Source organism: Solea senegalensis, linkage group LG9, assembly GCF_019176455.1.
Source record: "Solea senegalensis isolate Sse05_10M linkage group LG9, IFAPA_SoseM_1, whole genome shotgun sequence".
In the NCBI taxonomy this organism is placed as follows: domain Eukaryota; kingdom Metazoa; phylum Chordata; class Actinopteri; order Pleuronectiformes; family Soleidae; genus Solea; species Solea senegalensis.
Window position 1 is genome coordinate 24,789,225 of NC_058029.1, and position 17,329 is coordinate 24,806,553.

Here is a 17,329-nt window from a genome sequence, read left to right on the forward strand (position 1 = left end):
TGCTGTGATCGATTGATCACTCATGTCCAATCTGTTCGTAGGAAGGCTTGAAGCAGCCACAAGATGATTGGCCTGATTGTTTTCACTCTCCTGGGTGCTGCAGGTAAAGCACATCTAAAGTGTATATATTAATATGTATATATATATATATACATATGTATATATATATATATATATATATATATATATATATATATATATACACATATATACTGTATATATGAAGGTTTTGAGAATAAAAAGCATTCTTTTTCCTTTTTATTCCTTTCACACATCAGCTGCAGCCCCGACAGATGACAGGATTGTAGGGGGCTACCAGTGTAAAGCCCACTCTCGGCCCTGGCAGGTGTCTATCAATATCGGCTACCATTACTGCGGCGGCTCCCTGATCAACGACCAGTGGATCGTCTCTGCCGCTCACTGCTGGCAAAAGTTTGTGCACAGAACCTTCTATGCTGACATTATGGCTTCAAGAGTCTGATCATTTAAAATTGTTGCTTCTTCTTCAGCCCCTATACACAGCTTGCAATCTTGGGTGACCACCACATCTGGGAGAACGAGGGCACGGAGCAGTTCATGTCTGTAGATGCCATCTACTGGCATCAGAGTTACGACTACAGGACCCTCGACTACGACATCATGCTGATGAAGTTGGCTCACCCAGTGACGGTGAATGAGTACGTTAAGCCTGTGGCCCTGCCCAAAGCCTGCCCCAGAGCTGGGGACATGTGCATGGTGTCAGGATGGGGAAACATCTACAGTGATCAAGGTGAGGTACACTTTAAATACCGAATACTAAAACTGAAAGAAAACGACAATGTTATCAATATACTGTTATCATTACCAATATTTATTCAGTCAACCTAACCACAGAAAACAAGGCTTCCAGCAGGGACATTAAACCTTTTTTAGCCACTAAAAAAAAGGCTTATCCAAGTCTACAATATGTCAAAAAATATATCAGCCACTCTTTCAAGTGTCATTTTCTAAGCAACTCATGCTACTATACTAAATTCCATAGAACAAATCAGCTTTTTTTACCCACAAGGACAAGGGAGCTGCTGGTCTAATGTGGCCTCATTTGTAAACTTTGTGTCACTTTGATAAATCTGAATGAAGGATTTCAAATGATTAAATCACTAAATAACACATTAAATTTACTGATGGAGGCAGGAAAGAATCAACAACTCTAATGTGCTGTCAGGTAAAAATCAAGTAGTAAAGTATGTTTATATAAGTGTGTAATTGCTTTAAAATCTCTTGTTTCAAAGAGGATGGCTCACAAACCTGATACAAAATACAGTTAAGAAGAAGGAGGACACAGGAAGAATTTTTGTAATATTGTGACTTTCTTCCTGAAAGCTTAAACTTCTGGCCTTAACACTCAATATGGTTTTGTTAAGTGGCTTAAATCTTTTCTTTTCTTGTGGTCCCATTGGCAACCATGTGAGTGATCATGTCTCCAAATGTTCCTCACCACAGGGGCATGTACAGTGCAGTGAGCGCTGACGATGCATCACTACACAGCCACACTTGAACTGAAAACTGAAATATCCCTAACACATACCACCTCTGCCACAACCGTCGCAATCAATAAATAATCACACTTTATGAAGCATTAACTTTAAGGGAAAGAGAGAGGATGTACTGTTGCTGTACTTCAAACTTTAACTTTAACCACATTAATGGATAAATGTCTTTCTCTGAAATGTATCTGTGTGTTTTGCTCTTAATTACAGTTTTCAACCCATTTCACCTCCAGTGTGTGGAGATCCCCATTTTGTCAGACAAGGACTGTGAGAACTCCTATCCCGGCGGGATCACTGAGCGCATGGTGTGCGCTGGATACCTGGAGGGAGGCAAGGATTCTTGTCAGGTATGTTTCACACAGTTACACAGCACATCGTATACAAGAAGAAATGATGAGGGCAATAAACTTTTGTTTCTTCCTCTCACCTGCTCAGGGTGACTCTGGTGGCCCTCTGGTGTGTAATGGGGAGCTGCAGGGTATTGTCTCCTGGGGCCGGGGTTGTGCTCAGCCTGATTCCCCAGGCGTTTACACCAAAGTCTGCTCTCTGATGCCCTGGATCAACGACATTCTCACCTCATACAGCTAGACTGTGATCTTCCATCACAGAACTAGACTAGAGAGAGAGAGAGAGACTGAAACTGAAGGCGGCAGAGACATGAGGTGGTGGGTGGTGTCAGAGGAAAAAGCAGCAGGAGAGCAGCTGAGTGAGAGAGAGAGGGAGAGAGAGAGAGATGGGTTACTCATGGCACAATCAATAAAATCTTCCATTTTGTGATGCATCATTGTGTTTATGGTACTTCACTGCTCCTACTACATATGCTATCCGAATTGTAATCCTGTAAAACTAATCCACTTGCTTGCTCACTCACTCACTCCATATTTTTTGTAAGCGCCCAGAACCAGCATGAGACACTTAGGATTGCACTCACTTGAAAATGTCAGCCAGCAGGAACACAAGAAAACCAATGAAACACCCTCCTGCACCAATGTGCACTGACAAAATCTGCATTTTGAGCTCACAGGGACACGAAGGTGCTGCCACTTTTGGTACATTTGTGTCACTTATCTAAAGCCGGATGACAGATTTCAAACACTGATGTCAAAAAACAACACATTTGAACTCACTGATGGAGGCAGCAGTGGAACAACTCCTGTGTGCTGTGATGCAAAAACACTGACTTTTTTCTACGTACTTTGGTGCGGGACAGAGTGCTCTGCTAACTGTCTGACAGCTAACATTTTAAATATATAATTTAATCTGTAGACAAGAAGGTGTAGATTTTGTTTGGTGAACCTTCTGTGAAGTAGATTCATTCAGTGTCAACATCACAACATCCACACATAAAAAAAAATATTCCTATACATTCAAAGCGCAGGTGAGGTTTTAATGTTATGGAAGCACATGAATACAGCCCTCCATTTTGATTGTTCATTTCCAAAATGCTGGGCCACATGTCGGTGAAGTGGCTAGCACTGTTGCCGTGCAGCAAAGACCCCAGGGTTTCACGACACGGTACGAACTAGGGTCTTTCTGCGTGAGTTTGCATGTTCTCCTCATGTGTGCGTGGGCTCTCTAAATTGACCAAAGGTGTGAATGTAAGAGTGAATGGTTGTTGATCTTGATGTGTTGACCCTGCAATTGATTCATGTGGAGGATAAAGCGGTAGAAAATGGATGGATGGATGGATGCTTCAGTCATGGAAGGAAGGAAGGGATGCAGAAGTATTTTGCTTTTATGTATGTTCGCTTGATCGCTTGAACATTTATAATCTGACAAATGTTAGATAATTACAATTATTTAGTTGAATGTCAACGGGGCTGTTGCTCAGGAGCCAATCAGCAGGCAGCTTGCTAAGGCCCATCCACAAACAAAAAACCAAGGCGCAAAGAACAAATTAATTTTCAAATGATAAAATACAATATTTTTGAGTGATTAAATTGATATTTTTTTGGTTCTGAAAAAGGGTTTGTTAAAAGTGTTGTTTGAAAAATATTGACACAAATCTAATTCATATTTCGATTCCTAAAATTACCTAAAAAAAAGTAAATCCAATATTAGTTTTCCCTTTCTCCTTTCTTTAATTTATTTTTTTACTAAACATATCTAGAACAGTTTTAAAAATGAAACAAAAGTGAGATCATATTCGGAATGTACCAAGTCCTAATTCATGGCTGTGGGCTCACAGATTTTCCAGTTGGAGAGGCATCCCCACCTTATATCCAGTCTTAAGTAGACTTGATGAGAAATTCACTGTGTTCTTCAACTGTCGGAAAATTAAAGAAAAATAGACAATCATGCTGTCAAACATCTGTCAACTACACATGAAACAACACCTTCCTTCTTTTTTTCTCCCCAACAACAATGACCTGACAAACAGAAATAGATGACAGGATGATAGGATTGATAAATGGATGAGAATTACCGTAGAACTTAAAGACCCCTCAGATATGACTTCATAATTAATTGAGTCAAAATTCAAATGTTCAAAATGTATGGAAGCCGAGAGCGGTCATCGTTGCTACTATATTTTTTCGAGATCACGGAAAAATGAATGTGTTAAAACTGGATAATGGTCAATTTTCTTGTGATAATGAGATGCATTAATGCGTTATCTCGGGATAACAAGGCTCGTTTTCGCGTGTGTTTCCATTAGGAATAGTACCAAAATAACTGGCCCTAACCATTCTATTGGAGCTAGACCAAGGAGAGAAAGAGTTATGAGCTACTATCATTCTTTTTACTTAATTTCACCTGATTGTGTCAAAATGGCTGACAATGGTTCTTATCAATTTCTTGTTGGCATCTGCTAAGCTTGCATTCTGGAAGAGCCGCAAGAACCAGGTGTCAGGTGTGGGCTGGACAGAGCAGGTGCTCTGTCTGAAGGAACTGGTCTCAGCCAGGCTCAGGATAGGGCACTCGTTCTAAAGACTAACATGTAACAGAGGCCAGGTCATCTGACACAACACTGCATCACTCTATTTCTTGGTCAAATAGCCTTTCAATTAGCCTGGAGGTGTGTTAAAAGTTACTGTCCTGTTGAAAAACAAATGATGGTCACACTAAGCACAAACCAGATGGGATTTCATGTCGCTGCAGAATGCTTTGGTAGCCATGCTGGTTAAGTGTGCCTTGGATTTTGAATAAATTACCAGCAATAGCCAAGTACACCCCCATATCATCGCACCTCCTCATGTAGAACCACACATGTAGAGGACATCAGCTCACTTTTTCTGCATCTCATAAAGACATGGCACAAGCAGTTCTCTTCTTCTCGTTCTTCCTCAGAAGTGGCTTCTTTGCAGCAATTTCAAACCATGCTACTAGAACTCTGTGAACCATTCATGTGGGCTGTAATCTGAGGGGCGGTTTCTGAGGCTGGTAACTCTGATGAACGTATCCTCGGCAGCAGACGTAACTCTTGGTCTTCCTTTCCTGGGACAGTCCTCGTGAGAACCAGAGTCATTATTGTGTTTGATGATCTTTGCGACCACACTTTAGGGCAGCCTGTGGCCAAGTGGAGAGGGAATTTGGCTTGTAACCAGAAGGTCTCCGGTTCAAGTCCCCACCAGGCCGAAAGAGCTGGGGTACCCCTGAGCAAGGTACCCAACCCCCATTGCTCCCCGGGGGCTACTCAGTGTGGCAGCCCACTGCTCCTAATTCTAGGATGGGTGAAAATGCAGAGAATAATTTCCCTAAGGGGATAAAAAAAAAACTTGACCTTCATTTTTTTTAAAGTAATGATGGACCGCCGTTTCTCTTTATTTGGTGGGGTGGCTCTTGCCGTAACATGGATAAGAATAGTAGTCAAATTCACTATAGACCTTTACAGTATACCAGTCCTACCTCTGCAATACTCAACTGATTGTCTCAAATATGAAGGGAAGCTCTGGGAACTCCTTCAAGACTGTTAAAAACCATTCCTGGTGACTACCTCATGAAGCTGATTGAGAGAATGTCAAGAGTATGCAAAGATAATACATTAATTTACAACGTATACCAGGAAAAAATAAAGAAAACCATTGAATAAGAAGGTGTATCCAAACCTTTGACTGGTGTATGGGCTGAGGGAGTGTGGATCCCCAAAGAGGAGAACTCGAAAAACATCAACCAGTTTCGGACCATCTCACTATTGAGTGTCAAAGGGAAGGTGTTTTTCAGCATCGTCTCACGAAGACTGAGAGAGTTTCTTCTCAAGAACAACTATATTGACCCCTCAGTACAGAAGGGAGAGATCCCAGGAGCTCCTGGCTGCTTGGAACACACTGGTGTAGTTACAAAGCTCATTAGAGAGGCCTGGCCAACGCCTACGGGTCAATACCGCATGAACTTCGAGCTTGCTCTACACCTCCATCATGTTCCCAGTAAGATCAAGCACCTGATCCTGGATTACTACAATAATTTCAGGACGAGGGTAACTTCTTGGTCAGAAACATCAGATTGGCATCGCATTAGGAAAGGACTAATAACAGGCTGTACCATCTCTGTTATCCTTTTCTCCCTTGCCATGAACATGGTGGTCAAGTCAGCCGAGGTGGAATGCAGAGGGCCCCTAACCAAGTCAGGTGTACGACAGCCCCCTATAAGAGCCTATATGGACGACCTTACCATCACAACAACAGCAGGTGGATCTTACAAGGACTTGAGAGGCTCATCACCTGGGCAAGGATGAGTTTTAAGCCTGCTAAATCAAGGTCCATGGTGCTGAAGAGGGGGAAAGTGATTGACAAGTTCCGTTTTTCCATCTCAGGAACTGTCATTCCAACCATCACGGAGCAACCTGTCAAGAGTTTGGGGAAGCTCTTTGACTCCAGCCTGACTCTGTTGCCATCCAGAAGTCCAACAAAGAGCTTGGAGCTTGGCTCACCAAGTTTGACAAGTCTGGTCTGCCTGGTAGATTTAAAGCCTGGATCTACCAGCATTCCATCCTGCCCCGAGTCCTGTGGCCCCTGCTGGTCTATGCAGTCCCAATAACAACAGTAGAGTCCCTAGAAAGGAAGATCAGTGGCTGTCTTCGGAAGTGGCTGGGCCTTCCACGCAGTCTCACCAGTGCTGCACTGTACGGGACGAGTAACATCCTGCAACTTCAGTGGTCTCCGGGAAGAATTCATGGTGGTACGCACCAGAGAATCCCTACAGTACAGGGACTCCAGGGACTGCAAGGTGTCATCAGCTGGCATTGAGGTGAGGACAGGAAGGAAGTGGAAGGCTGGGAAAGCACTGGAGGCAGCAGAGTCACGTCTGAGACAAAAGGCTCTGGTGGGCACTGTGGCGACAGGCAGAGCAGGCTTGGGTTACTTCCCGAAGACTCTGGTCAGCCAGGCCCGTGGCAAGGAAAGACACCATCTACTCCAGGAAGAGGTCCAAGCAGGCATAGAGGAAGAGCGAGTGAGCAGGGCAGCGGGACTCCGGCAGCAGGGAGGGTGGACAAGGTGGGAGAGTGCACTGCAGCGCAGGATCACGTGGACAAACATCTTGCAGGCAGACTTCCATCGGGTCCGTTTCCTTATACAAGCTGTCTATGATGCCCTGCCAAGCCCAGCGAACCTCCATGTCTGGGGGAAGAGTGAGACACCTTCCTGCCTTCTTTGCTCTGGAAGAGGCTCCTTAGAACATCTCCTCAGCTGCTGCCCAAAGGCTCTGGCTGATGGCCATGACCAGGTGCTTAAGGCAATTGCTGAGAGCAATCTGAGATGGCTGAGAGGTCTCAGCCATCAGCACCAGCAAACACCATCATGCTCCAAAGAAGGCAGTCCCCTTCATCAAACCTGGAGAGAAACCCCGGGCACGCCCACAACTAACAACAGGCCACCTCCACACTGCCTCTGACTGGCAACTGCAGGTGGACCTGGGGAAGCAGCTGAGGTTTCCCCAGCACATTGTAACAACAAGTCTCCGTCCAGACATGATCATTACCTCTGAGGCTTCAAGACACCTGATCATCCTGGAACTTACGGTGCCCTGGGAAGAGCGTATTGAGGAAGCTAATGAGAGGAAACGCGCTTCCTGGTGGAGGAGTGCAGGGAGAGAGGCTGGAGAACCTTTTATGAGCCTACATGAGTCGGCTGCAGAGGCTTTGCAGGGCGTTCACTTTGTAAAGTCCTCAGCCGTTTGGGTGTTACAGGGGCAGCCAGGAAGAGGGCCATCCAATCGGTGAGCGGAGCCGCAGAGAAGGCCACAAGGTGGCTTTGGAATAAGAGGGCTGATCCGTGGACTGCTACTGGTTCACCTGAGCGAGGGTGTATGATGTTGCAAGACCCGAAACACCCAATGATCCCAGGATACATCACTGAGGATGCGTCCCAGTGCATCCTAGAGATGTTTCTTGCACACAGTAAAGATGAAAAAGGAAAGAGATGAAGTGGAACATGATTTGAAAGTCAAGGTGTAAGATTTTATTGGTTCTGATGTTAAATGCACATTCTTCAAAACTTTACAACAACATTGGAGTTAGAATGATGGACAAAAGGCAGTAGAACAAGATGGTGGTCGCAGGATCAGATTTAATAACTGGCCATGGTCCTCTCCAGCCAGTCGTTGAAGAGGCAGACCTGTGAATAAGAGACAGAGAGAAAGTCAACAGCAAATATATGACTGATTTAACTGGATACGTACAAACTGTGAATTAAAGATATACCTTGGCGTAGACACCAGGATGGTCCCTCTCAGCACATCCATAGCCCCAGGACACAACACCCTGCAGCTCACCGTTGCACACAACGGGGCCACCAGAGTCACCCTGACGAAGAAAATAAAGAGCGTAAACTCACACTGAAGATTCATAACAAGTATTTCATGACTTTGTTTCTGTATTTTCTCATTGAATGCTGATTTACGTACCTGGCAAGAGTCCTTGCCTCCCTCCAGGTATCCAGCGCAGAACATGGCGTCAGTGATCATGCCAGGGTAGGAGTTGTCACAGTCTCTTTCAGACAGGATGGGGATGTTCAGGCACTGCAGCTTGTTACTGTCAGCACCTACAAGGTGTGATACAAAAGTATGTGAGAAAAGTGTTTAACACAGAGTAAAACAGCATTTCTTACACATAAATAATCAGATTTCACTCACTGGAGCTCATGGTGTTTCCCCAGCCAGCGACTTTGCACATGGTGCCAGCAGGGGCACAGCTGGAGGGCAGAGCCACAGTCTTCACATACTGGTTGAGGGTGGCGGACTTGCTCAGCTTGATCAGCATGATGTCATTGTTAATGTTGTAGGAGCTGTAGTTGGGGTGACGGATGACACGGGAGGAGGAGATGAACTGCTCATTTCCCTCGTTGACCCTGATGTTGTGCTCGCCCAGACGCACCTCCACACGGCTGGAGTGGACAGAGAGAGAGGATAGTTTGCAGCTGAATGTCATGATGCTGCTCAAAATCATATTCATTCCTTCATTTATTTTATTCCCTCATACGATCAAGAGTGACATACGACTTGTAGCAGTGAGCAGCAGACACAACCCAGTCCTTGCTGACTAGGGAGCCTCCACAGAAGTGGTAGCCAGAGTTCAGAGACACCGTATGGGCCTGGGAGTAGGGCTGGCACTCATACCCTCCAACGATCTTGTCGTCCTCGGTGGCAACTGAGAAACACACAGAAAACCAACTAGTCAGTGAACAAGTGAATGAATGTACGTGTTGATTTACTTATTCAAAAGTCAACAAGCACAAAGACAAATGCTTACAGGCAGCTCCGATGAGCAGAACAAAGACCAGAGACCTCATGGTTGCTGTGTGATCCTGTCGATGAGAGGACTTCACCTGGAGCCCTGGTTTATATAGAAATTAACCCCTCCCCCTTCTCTACTCAACACACCTCCTACTTTAGATTTTGACCAATCAGGGTCCTGAAAAGTCCGGGTTTATGTGTTAATTACTGGTGTGTATTATGGAAGTGTAATACAATAAGAGTCACTGTCACAGATGTGTATACATATAGAAATTCTCAGCTAAAAATGTACAAATTCTGCTTAATCAGGAAAGGAAAGGATAGGAAATGGACAGATAACACAACTTTATTGAAACCTTGACATGTGTGGAGTGGAGTGGTGAGCTGTGTGCAGATCTGCAGATGGCCTGGTTCCCATCCACCGTCACACAGGAGAGACCCACGTGTCATTGTGTAGAACAGTCAACAGGCAAATAACACCAAGGAATGCTTGTAATTACACTGTTGCTGCCACTTTTCTTGTTTTATGAACAACCATATTGAGTTTGACTGTGACTGTTTTTTACAGTGCACTTGTAGAGTTAGATATTATATGTATATATATATGTATACATATATATATATATATGTATACATATATAAAAAGAGTGAAACTGATTGTGAAGGATAAAAATCAGCAAGAATTATAAATGAAAAAAAGCCATTAAAGATACATTTCCCAGAAACAAGACTTACTTCACTTTCTCAAACATCGATTTTTGCAGTGCTATCATGCAGAAATTTTACACAATTAATACACTAAAATGATTTTAAAAGATGATTAAAACTTTCTTCAACAGAAGTTGAAATTATGTAAGTTTAAGTCTTTGAAGATAACGAAAGAGTCCGCTGCAGTCAAATAACATATTTGCTTTTCTGGTATACAGGTTTTTCTTTTCCAGGATCCTGATCCTGATTGGTCCAAAACTGAAGAAGGAGGTGTGTTGAGTAGAGAAGGGGGAGAGGTTTTTTCCTTTATAAACCAGGGCTCCAGGTGAAGGTCTCTGGCAGTAACATAACATAGTAATGATGGGTCCTTGTACATGCGAGTTACTAATAATGAACACACACACTGTAAATGGCATATATTAAACAACAGTTGAACAAATTATTGCCACTATATTTGATCCCCAACACAACAATGTAGATTTTACTGCAGCTATTGCATTGGAAAAGTAGAGGAGAGGTCAAACGGGAAGCGATGGAAAGCACAGATAGCTGAGAGGAGCAGAGGAGCTGTTCAGTGTCACAGTGGTGCTGAAATGACCACTGACTGTGACAAAAACAACTTCACAACACCACTCCTACTTGATAAATAGGCAAATAATTGTATAATATGAAGTCTATAGAGCACAATGAGACTGAAGCGTGCAGCGACAATTAAAAAAAAAAACACTACCATACTAAACTGATCAGATAGACAATCTGCATAAACCACAAGAAATGATGATTTCACTGCAAAGAACAGCCTTATTCTTACCATACTATACTGTACACTTTATGTCATAGACAAACAAAAAACTCCCTTCAATAATAATAATAAATAAAAATGCATTTTATTTTTAGGTGCCTTTCAAGACTCTCAAGGTCACCTTAAAAATAGTAATTACAGAAAGACAACAATAAAGTGAGGTATGAAGGCGCAAGGTTATGGAGAGCCTTGAATGTGAGAAGCAGAATCTTATATTCGATGCAGAGATGGACCGGAAGCCAGTGAAGCTGTTTGAGGACAGGAGTGATATGCTGTGTGGATGGGGTTCTGGAAATGACGCGTGCATTTCTGTGGTAGACCATGTAGAAGAGCATTACAGTAATCAAGGCGCGATGTGACAAGGGCGAGTGATGGACGAAGGCGATTGATATTGCAAAGATGAAAGTATGCAGACCGAGTAATGTTGTTAATATGGGTGGTGAAGAGAGGGTGGAGTCCGGGATGACACCCAGACTCTTGACCTGAGGAGAGGAAGGATAAACAGCAGTGTTGTCAATGAGGAGTGAGAAACTAGTGTTAGATTTAGACAGTGTGGATTTTGTGCCAACCAAAAGGAATTCTGGTTTATTTCCGTGGATTTTGTGAAAATTGTGCAAGAACCAGGTTTTAACATCTTGCAGACAGTCAAGGAGGGTGGAGGAAGTGAGGAAGTGGATTTACAGGAGAGATATAGCTGGGTGTCATCTGCATAGCAATGAAAGTTGAGTCCTGAATGATTCCTGAAGATGTTACCGAGAGGAGGTGGATGATAAATAGAAGAGGGCCAAGGACAGAGCCCTGCGGCACACCACTATTTACTGGGGAAGGAAGGAAGGGATTGATAGTTCTTCAGCTGTACCAATTGTGTGCGACCGGAGAGGTAGGAGGTGAACCAGGACAGAGTAGTGTGATTTAGTCCAATGGAGATTAGGCGGTGTTGAAAGCTGCAGGAAGGTCAAGGAGGATTAGAATGGTGAGATGTCTGTAGTCAGCTGCCATGAGAAGGTTGTTGGTGATCTTTGCCAGAGCTGTTTCGTGCTGTGATGAAGACTGAAACCAGATTGAAACTGTTCATAGAGGGTATCCTGAGTGAGATGATTATGGACTTGCGCAGCAACCACTTTTTCCAGGATTTGATTTTGAAGATGCCCTCAAGTACCTTGTTGTGTTCCTTGGGAACCATTGGAAGAAACTGGGAGGACGTCACTGAAAAAATTGAAAGTAAACTAAATAAATGGAAATGGCTGCTCCCTCACATGTCATACAGAGGTAGAGTTCTTGTGATTAATAATCTGGTAGCCTCCCTGCTTTGGCACCTCCTAGCCTGTATGGATCCACCATCAGGTTTACTAGCCCAGATCCAGACTAAACTAGTCAATTTCTTCTGGGATGACTTACATTGGGTGCCACAGGGGGTGCTATTTTTAACCAGAGAGGAGGGGGAACAGGGCCTCATCCACTTGGCCAGTAGAACTGCCACCTTCAGAATACAGTTTATCCAAAGGTTCCTGACTGGACCAGCAGATTTGGTATGGAGAGAAGTGGCCAGCAGATGTGTGAGTAACTTGGGACAGGATAATGCACTGTTTTTAACTGATTCTAAATTTTTAAAATGTTTTAAACTAAATGGGTTACCTCTGTTTTATCAGGGTGTTTTTAAGTCATGGGCCCTTTTTAAATGCAATTCAGGTCAAAGCTCTAACTGTCTGTTCTGGTTACTGAAGGAGCCACTGGTATGACAACGCTGTACAGAACTGGGACTCTGGTGTTGGAACAACTTATAGACATCGCAGGTCCAGTGCTGATGGACTCCCGGGCTGTGGGCTCCCTACTAGGCATCCAGTCTGCCAGGATTGCTGACAGGATCCTGGATCTATGGAGGCTCTCAGGGAGGGAGAAAAGCCTCTTCATGGACTACACAGAAGGTACTGCAAAACCCAACCACAGAGATCCGTCTCCAGAGGTCCACATGAGTCCCCAGTTAGGGGAGTTAAGCGCACTTAGCCTGCACAAAATACTTAGCCTGCACACAGCTGACATAAAATCTCTATCACACCTGCATAAAAGTCATCAATAAGAAGGGACTGTGTGACAGAGCACCCACTGTGTGGACCAACCAACTGAGTGGAGATGTGGAGAATTTTACACGATGCCATCGCCTCAAATGCTTTTATGAGCATTAAAAGCATTATGTGACTAATCCTGCTGTTTCAAACCAGTGTTTCATGTTTTTAGCGAGTGTAAGAGACTCACAGCATTCTTCACTCCTTTAACCAATGTTTTTCATTTGTTTGAAACTTTTAATATTGCTAGTTTTATTTATGGTGCAGGGTACAAGAAAAGTAATCCAAAAAAGTGGCAGCTATTAAATTTCATTTCGGTTGAAGCCAAGATGGCAATTTACGTCACCAGGAAAAATGAAATGGAAAATGGTGCAGGTCAAAAAGCAAAAAACCTTATGTCGTCCTCTTTTCTTCCTCACAGTGCCACTGTCTCATAGACCCCAAGTCTTTGAAGTCATCCACTTTCTCTACACCTATACTCCTATCACAGAGATCATCTGTCTTCTACCAAACTTCCTTCCTCTTCTCCCTAGTGTAGACCTCCACCTCTCCAGGCTCTCTTCCACCTGTCCCCTATTCACACTATAGATAACAATATCATCTGCAAACAACATAAACCACAGAGAATCATGGACTGCCTGATAAACCTTAATGCCACGGTTCTCTGTGGTATGTGAGCTTCCTCTGCTGGTACTTTGAGGAAAATCAGACATACTCTTCTGCTGTATGTACCAGGGTATGTGATTGGAGTGGAGCTGAGGAAGTTTGACCTGTAGAAAATGAAACAAATGAGTTCCAGCTCAAAGGATTTCTCTGGCAGCAAGTACATCCTGTTGGAGATCCTGTGGCGAGAATAAGGCAACACATTTTCATGTGTTTTGGGACTGCCCGGTCATTTCAAAACATTGGAAAGAAAAAGAGAAGCTAACATTCATTCTCAGGCTTGAACAAGATAAGTTTGGGAGATACTGGAAAACCTGGATAAACTTTATATTTTTAAGGCAAGATACTGGGTAATGTGATAAATCCCCCTAGTTTTTGACTCCACTCATCTGGTTACATTTTCGTTCTTTTTTTAAGTAAATAGAGAGTTATACATGTATACAGCAGATTTTCTTATTTAATCTACAATTATTACCGTTTGTGTTGTTGTTTTTGCCATCGCAGTTATTATAACTCTATTATAAGATGTTGTTTGCAGCAAAGGTTGTAAATGAGGACAGGTAAATGTGGAGCAGCTGTTATTGTCTATTTTATTTATGCTATTTTTATATTTTTTAGTCATCAGTACCACTTCTTATTTTTGGATTCTTAAATTCCCTGCCAGTCCAGAACTGGTATAGGAGTACTGTGATGGAAAAGAATGTGGGTGTTTTTGTAATGAAATGAATTTTTCTTTCTTGAAAAGAAAAAGAAAAGAAACTGTAAACAAACTTAAGAGCATGTATAAAAAATGTTTTTCTTTAAATAAAAAAAGTTTAATACCAAAAAATAGTAATAATAATGACAAATGGAATACTAATAATTATTTTCACTTAACAAATTCCGCTATACCAGTGTGTGAGGTACATGTGAGGAAGAAGAGGATGAAGAGAGAGCATCTTCTTCATCCTGTGAAATGTCCGTAGCTGACTTTCTCGGCCTTTTTACACCACTGTGTTTTAACGTTGGTGATAATGGTGTTACTTTGAGAGTTTAATATTTTCTCAGGTTGTACTTGGTGTAAAAAGTTTGAGAACCACTGCCTTAATGAATGAGTGTAGAATGTACTTCAGTTTGTATGTATGTGTGGCAAGTTGGAGTGACCCGCATTCTGTCCAGGTGCACTGAAATCACCAGACAGAATCAGCCATCAGTGCGTAATTGCTGGGCAGTGCCGGCCACTGTTACTGTATATGGGCAGGTGCGTCATACCCTCCTTCCGGAATCAGTGTTATGCTGTGATCGCTGTTTGGCGTGGCTGAGACAGATAAATCCGATAAGTCCTGTTACACTTGCTACCACTCTATTGTGTCATTCGTGAACGATTTGTTCAATATGAACTAATCTTTTATATGACTTGGGAGTAATGAGTCGTCTCAGTGAGTGATTTGTTCATTTTCATGCAGTACCTTCCTTTGCCACATGGCAGGCAGCTGCATAAGCTCAGTCAGCAGGACAGGAAACAGAATTTATTAGTTCACGACTCACTCAACTGTACGTCCTCAGGTCCTCGTTCGTTTGTCACGTGACAGCTACCTGGGACACAAGTCACTTTATTGTGATGTGTATTTGCTTTCTGTCTGTTCTGTCTCCCTCTCTTTTTATTGTTCGAATTCATGTTGCCGGTAACACTTCTATTCAATTCAGTCATCATCTACCGCTTAATCCTCCACCAGAGGGTCGCGGGCGATAGGCGGGGTACACCCTGGACAGTTCGCCAGTCCATCGCAGGGCAACACACAGATAGAGACAAACAACCATTCACTCACTCCTATGGTCAATTTAGAGTGTCCAATTTACCTAATCCCCACATTGCATGTTTTTGGACTGTGGGAGGATGCCGGAGAACCCAGAGAGAACCCACGCACACACGGGGAGAACATGCAAACTCCATGCAGAAAGGCCCTTGTTCCAACCGGGGCTCGAACCCGGGTCTTCTCGCTGCAAGGCGAGAGTGCTAACCACTATACCACCGTGTGGCCCTAATTTACAATGTATACAAGGAAATAAAGAAAACCATTGAATAAGAAAGTGTATCCAAACCTTTGACTGGTGTATGTACAGTAAAGATGAAAAAGGAAAGAGATGAAGTGGGACATGATTTGAAAGTCAAGGTGTAAGACTTTATTGGTTATGATGTTAAATGCACATTCTTCAAAACTTTACAACAACATTGGAGTTAGAATGATGGACAAATGGCAGTAGAACAAGATGGTGGTCGCAGGATCAGATTTAATAACTGGCCATGGTCCTCTCCAGCCAGTCGTTGAAGAGACAGACCTGTGAATAAGAGACAGAGAGAAAGTCAACAGCAAATATATGACTGATTTAACTGAGTAAAAACCCAAACAGGTTTATTGATAAATGTTGAAAATAAAGATATACCTTGGCATAGACACCAGGATGGTCCCTCTCAGCACATCCATAGCCCCAGGACACAACACCCTGCAGCTCACCGTTGCACACAACAGGGCCACCAGAGTCACCCTGACGAAGAAAATAAAGAGCGTAAACTCACACTGAAGATTCATAACAAGTATTTCATGACTTTGTTTCTGTATTTTCTCATTGAATGCTGATTTACATACCTGGCAAGAGTCCTTGCCTCCCTCCAGGTATCCAGCACAGAACATGGCGTCAGTGATCATGCCAGGGTAGGAGTTGTCACAGTCTCTTTCAGACAGGATGGGGATGTTCAGGCACTGCAGCTTGTTACTGTCAGCACCTACAAGGTGTGATACAAAAGTACGTGAGAAAAGTGTTTAACACAGAGGAAAACAGCATTTCTTACACATAAATAATCAGATTTCACTCACTGGAGCTCATGGTGTTTCCCCAGCCAGCGACTTTGCACATGGTGCCAGCAGGGGCACAGCTGGAGGGCAGAGCCACAGTCTTCACATACTGGTTGAGGGTGGCGGACTTGCTCAGCTTGATCAGCATGATGTCATTGTTAATGTTGTAGGAGCTGTAGTTGGGGTGACGGATGACACGGGAGGAGGAGATGAACTGCTCATTTCCCTCGTTGACCCTGATGTTGTGCTCGCCCAGACGCACCTCCACACGGCTGGAGTGGACAGAGAGAGAGGAAAGTTTGCAGCTGAATGTCATGATGCTGCTCAAAATCATATTCATTCCTTCATTTATTTTATTCCCTCATACGATCAAAGAGTGACATACGACTTGTAGCAGTGAGCAGCAGACACAACCCAGTCCTTGCTGACCAGGGAGCCTCCACAGAAGTGGTAGCCAGAGTTCAGAGACACCGTATGGGCCTGGGAGTAGGGCTGGCACTCATACCCTCCGACGATCTTGTCGTCCTCGGTGGCAACTGAGAAACGCACAGAAAACCAACCAGTCAGTGAACAAGTGAATGAATGTACGTGTTGATTCACTTATTCAAAAGTCAACAAGCACAAAGACAAATGCTTACAGGCAGCTCCGATGAGCAGAACAAAGACCAGAGACCTCATGGTTGCTGTGTGATCCTGTCGATGAGAGGACTTCACCTGGAGCCCTGGTTTATAAAGAAATTAACCCCTCCCCCTTCTCTACGCAACACACCTCCTACTTTACATTTTGACCAATCAGGGTCCTGAAAAGTCCGGGTTTATGTGTTAATTACTGGTGTGTATTATGGAAGTGTTTAATACAGTAAGAGTCACTATCACAGATGTGTATACATATAGAAATTCTCAGCTAAAAATCTACAAATTCTGCTTAATCAGGAAAGGAAAGGATAGGAAATGGACAGATAACTACAACTTAAACCATTTTTTTTCTCATTTAAGGCACATTAAGGTCTGAAAGTGGCTGTAGATTTACAAGCTCATTTTAATTATTGTTTTTAGTATTTA

At 43.4% G+C, this 17,329-nt stretch overlaps 3 protein-coding genes and 1 pseudogene across 3 annotated transcripts; 2 read left to right on the top strand and 2 right to left on the bottom strand.

Moving 5' to 3' along the window:
• Positions 1 to 17: 17 nt before the first annotated feature.
• LOC122774781 (trypsin-2-like) lies at positions 18 to 2,310 on the top strand. The gene is made up of 5 exons (XM_044034298.1): positions 18 to 103; positions 279 to 432; positions 510 to 769; positions 1,740 to 1,876; positions 1,965 to 2,310. Exons 1-5 carry the CDS (start codon positions 64 to 66, stop codon positions 2,115 to 2,117), a joined length of 744 nt encoding a protein of 247 aa, XP_043890233.1. The 5' UTR covers positions 18 to 63; the 3' UTR covers positions 2,118 to 2,310.
• A 1,997-nt stretch (positions 2,311 to 4,307) lies between these two features.
• On the top strand, positions 4,308 to 7,889 carry LOC122774708 (annotated as a pseudogene).
• A 17-nt stretch (positions 7,890 to 7,906) lies between these two features.
• LOC122774789 (trypsin-1) lies at positions 7,907 to 9,289 on the bottom strand. The gene is made up of 6 exons (XM_044034306.1): positions 9,214 to 9,289; positions 8,961 to 9,111; positions 8,598 to 8,848; positions 8,370 to 8,506; positions 8,167 to 8,268; positions 7,907 to 8,080 (listed from the first exon to the last, which is right to left on the bottom strand). The coding sequence occupies exons 1-6, from the start codon at positions 9,251 to 9,253 to the stop codon at positions 8,033 to 8,035; spliced, it is 729 nt and encodes a 242-aa protein (XP_043890241.1). The 5' UTR covers positions 9,254 to 9,289; the 3' UTR covers positions 7,907 to 8,032.
• Positions 9,290 to 15,573: 6,284 nt separating this feature from the next.
• On the bottom strand, positions 15,574 to 16,981 carry LOC122774787 (trypsin-1). The gene is made up of 6 exons (XM_044034303.1): positions 16,906 to 16,981; positions 16,653 to 16,803; positions 16,289 to 16,539; positions 16,061 to 16,197; positions 15,858 to 15,959; positions 15,574 to 15,752 (listed from the first exon to the last, which is right to left on the bottom strand). The coding sequence occupies exons 1-6, from the start codon at positions 16,943 to 16,945 to the stop codon at positions 15,705 to 15,707; spliced, it is 729 nt and encodes a 242-aa protein (XP_043890238.1). The 5' UTR covers positions 16,946 to 16,981; the 3' UTR covers positions 15,574 to 15,704.
• Between the last annotated feature and the right edge of the window lie 348 nt (positions 16,982 to 17,329).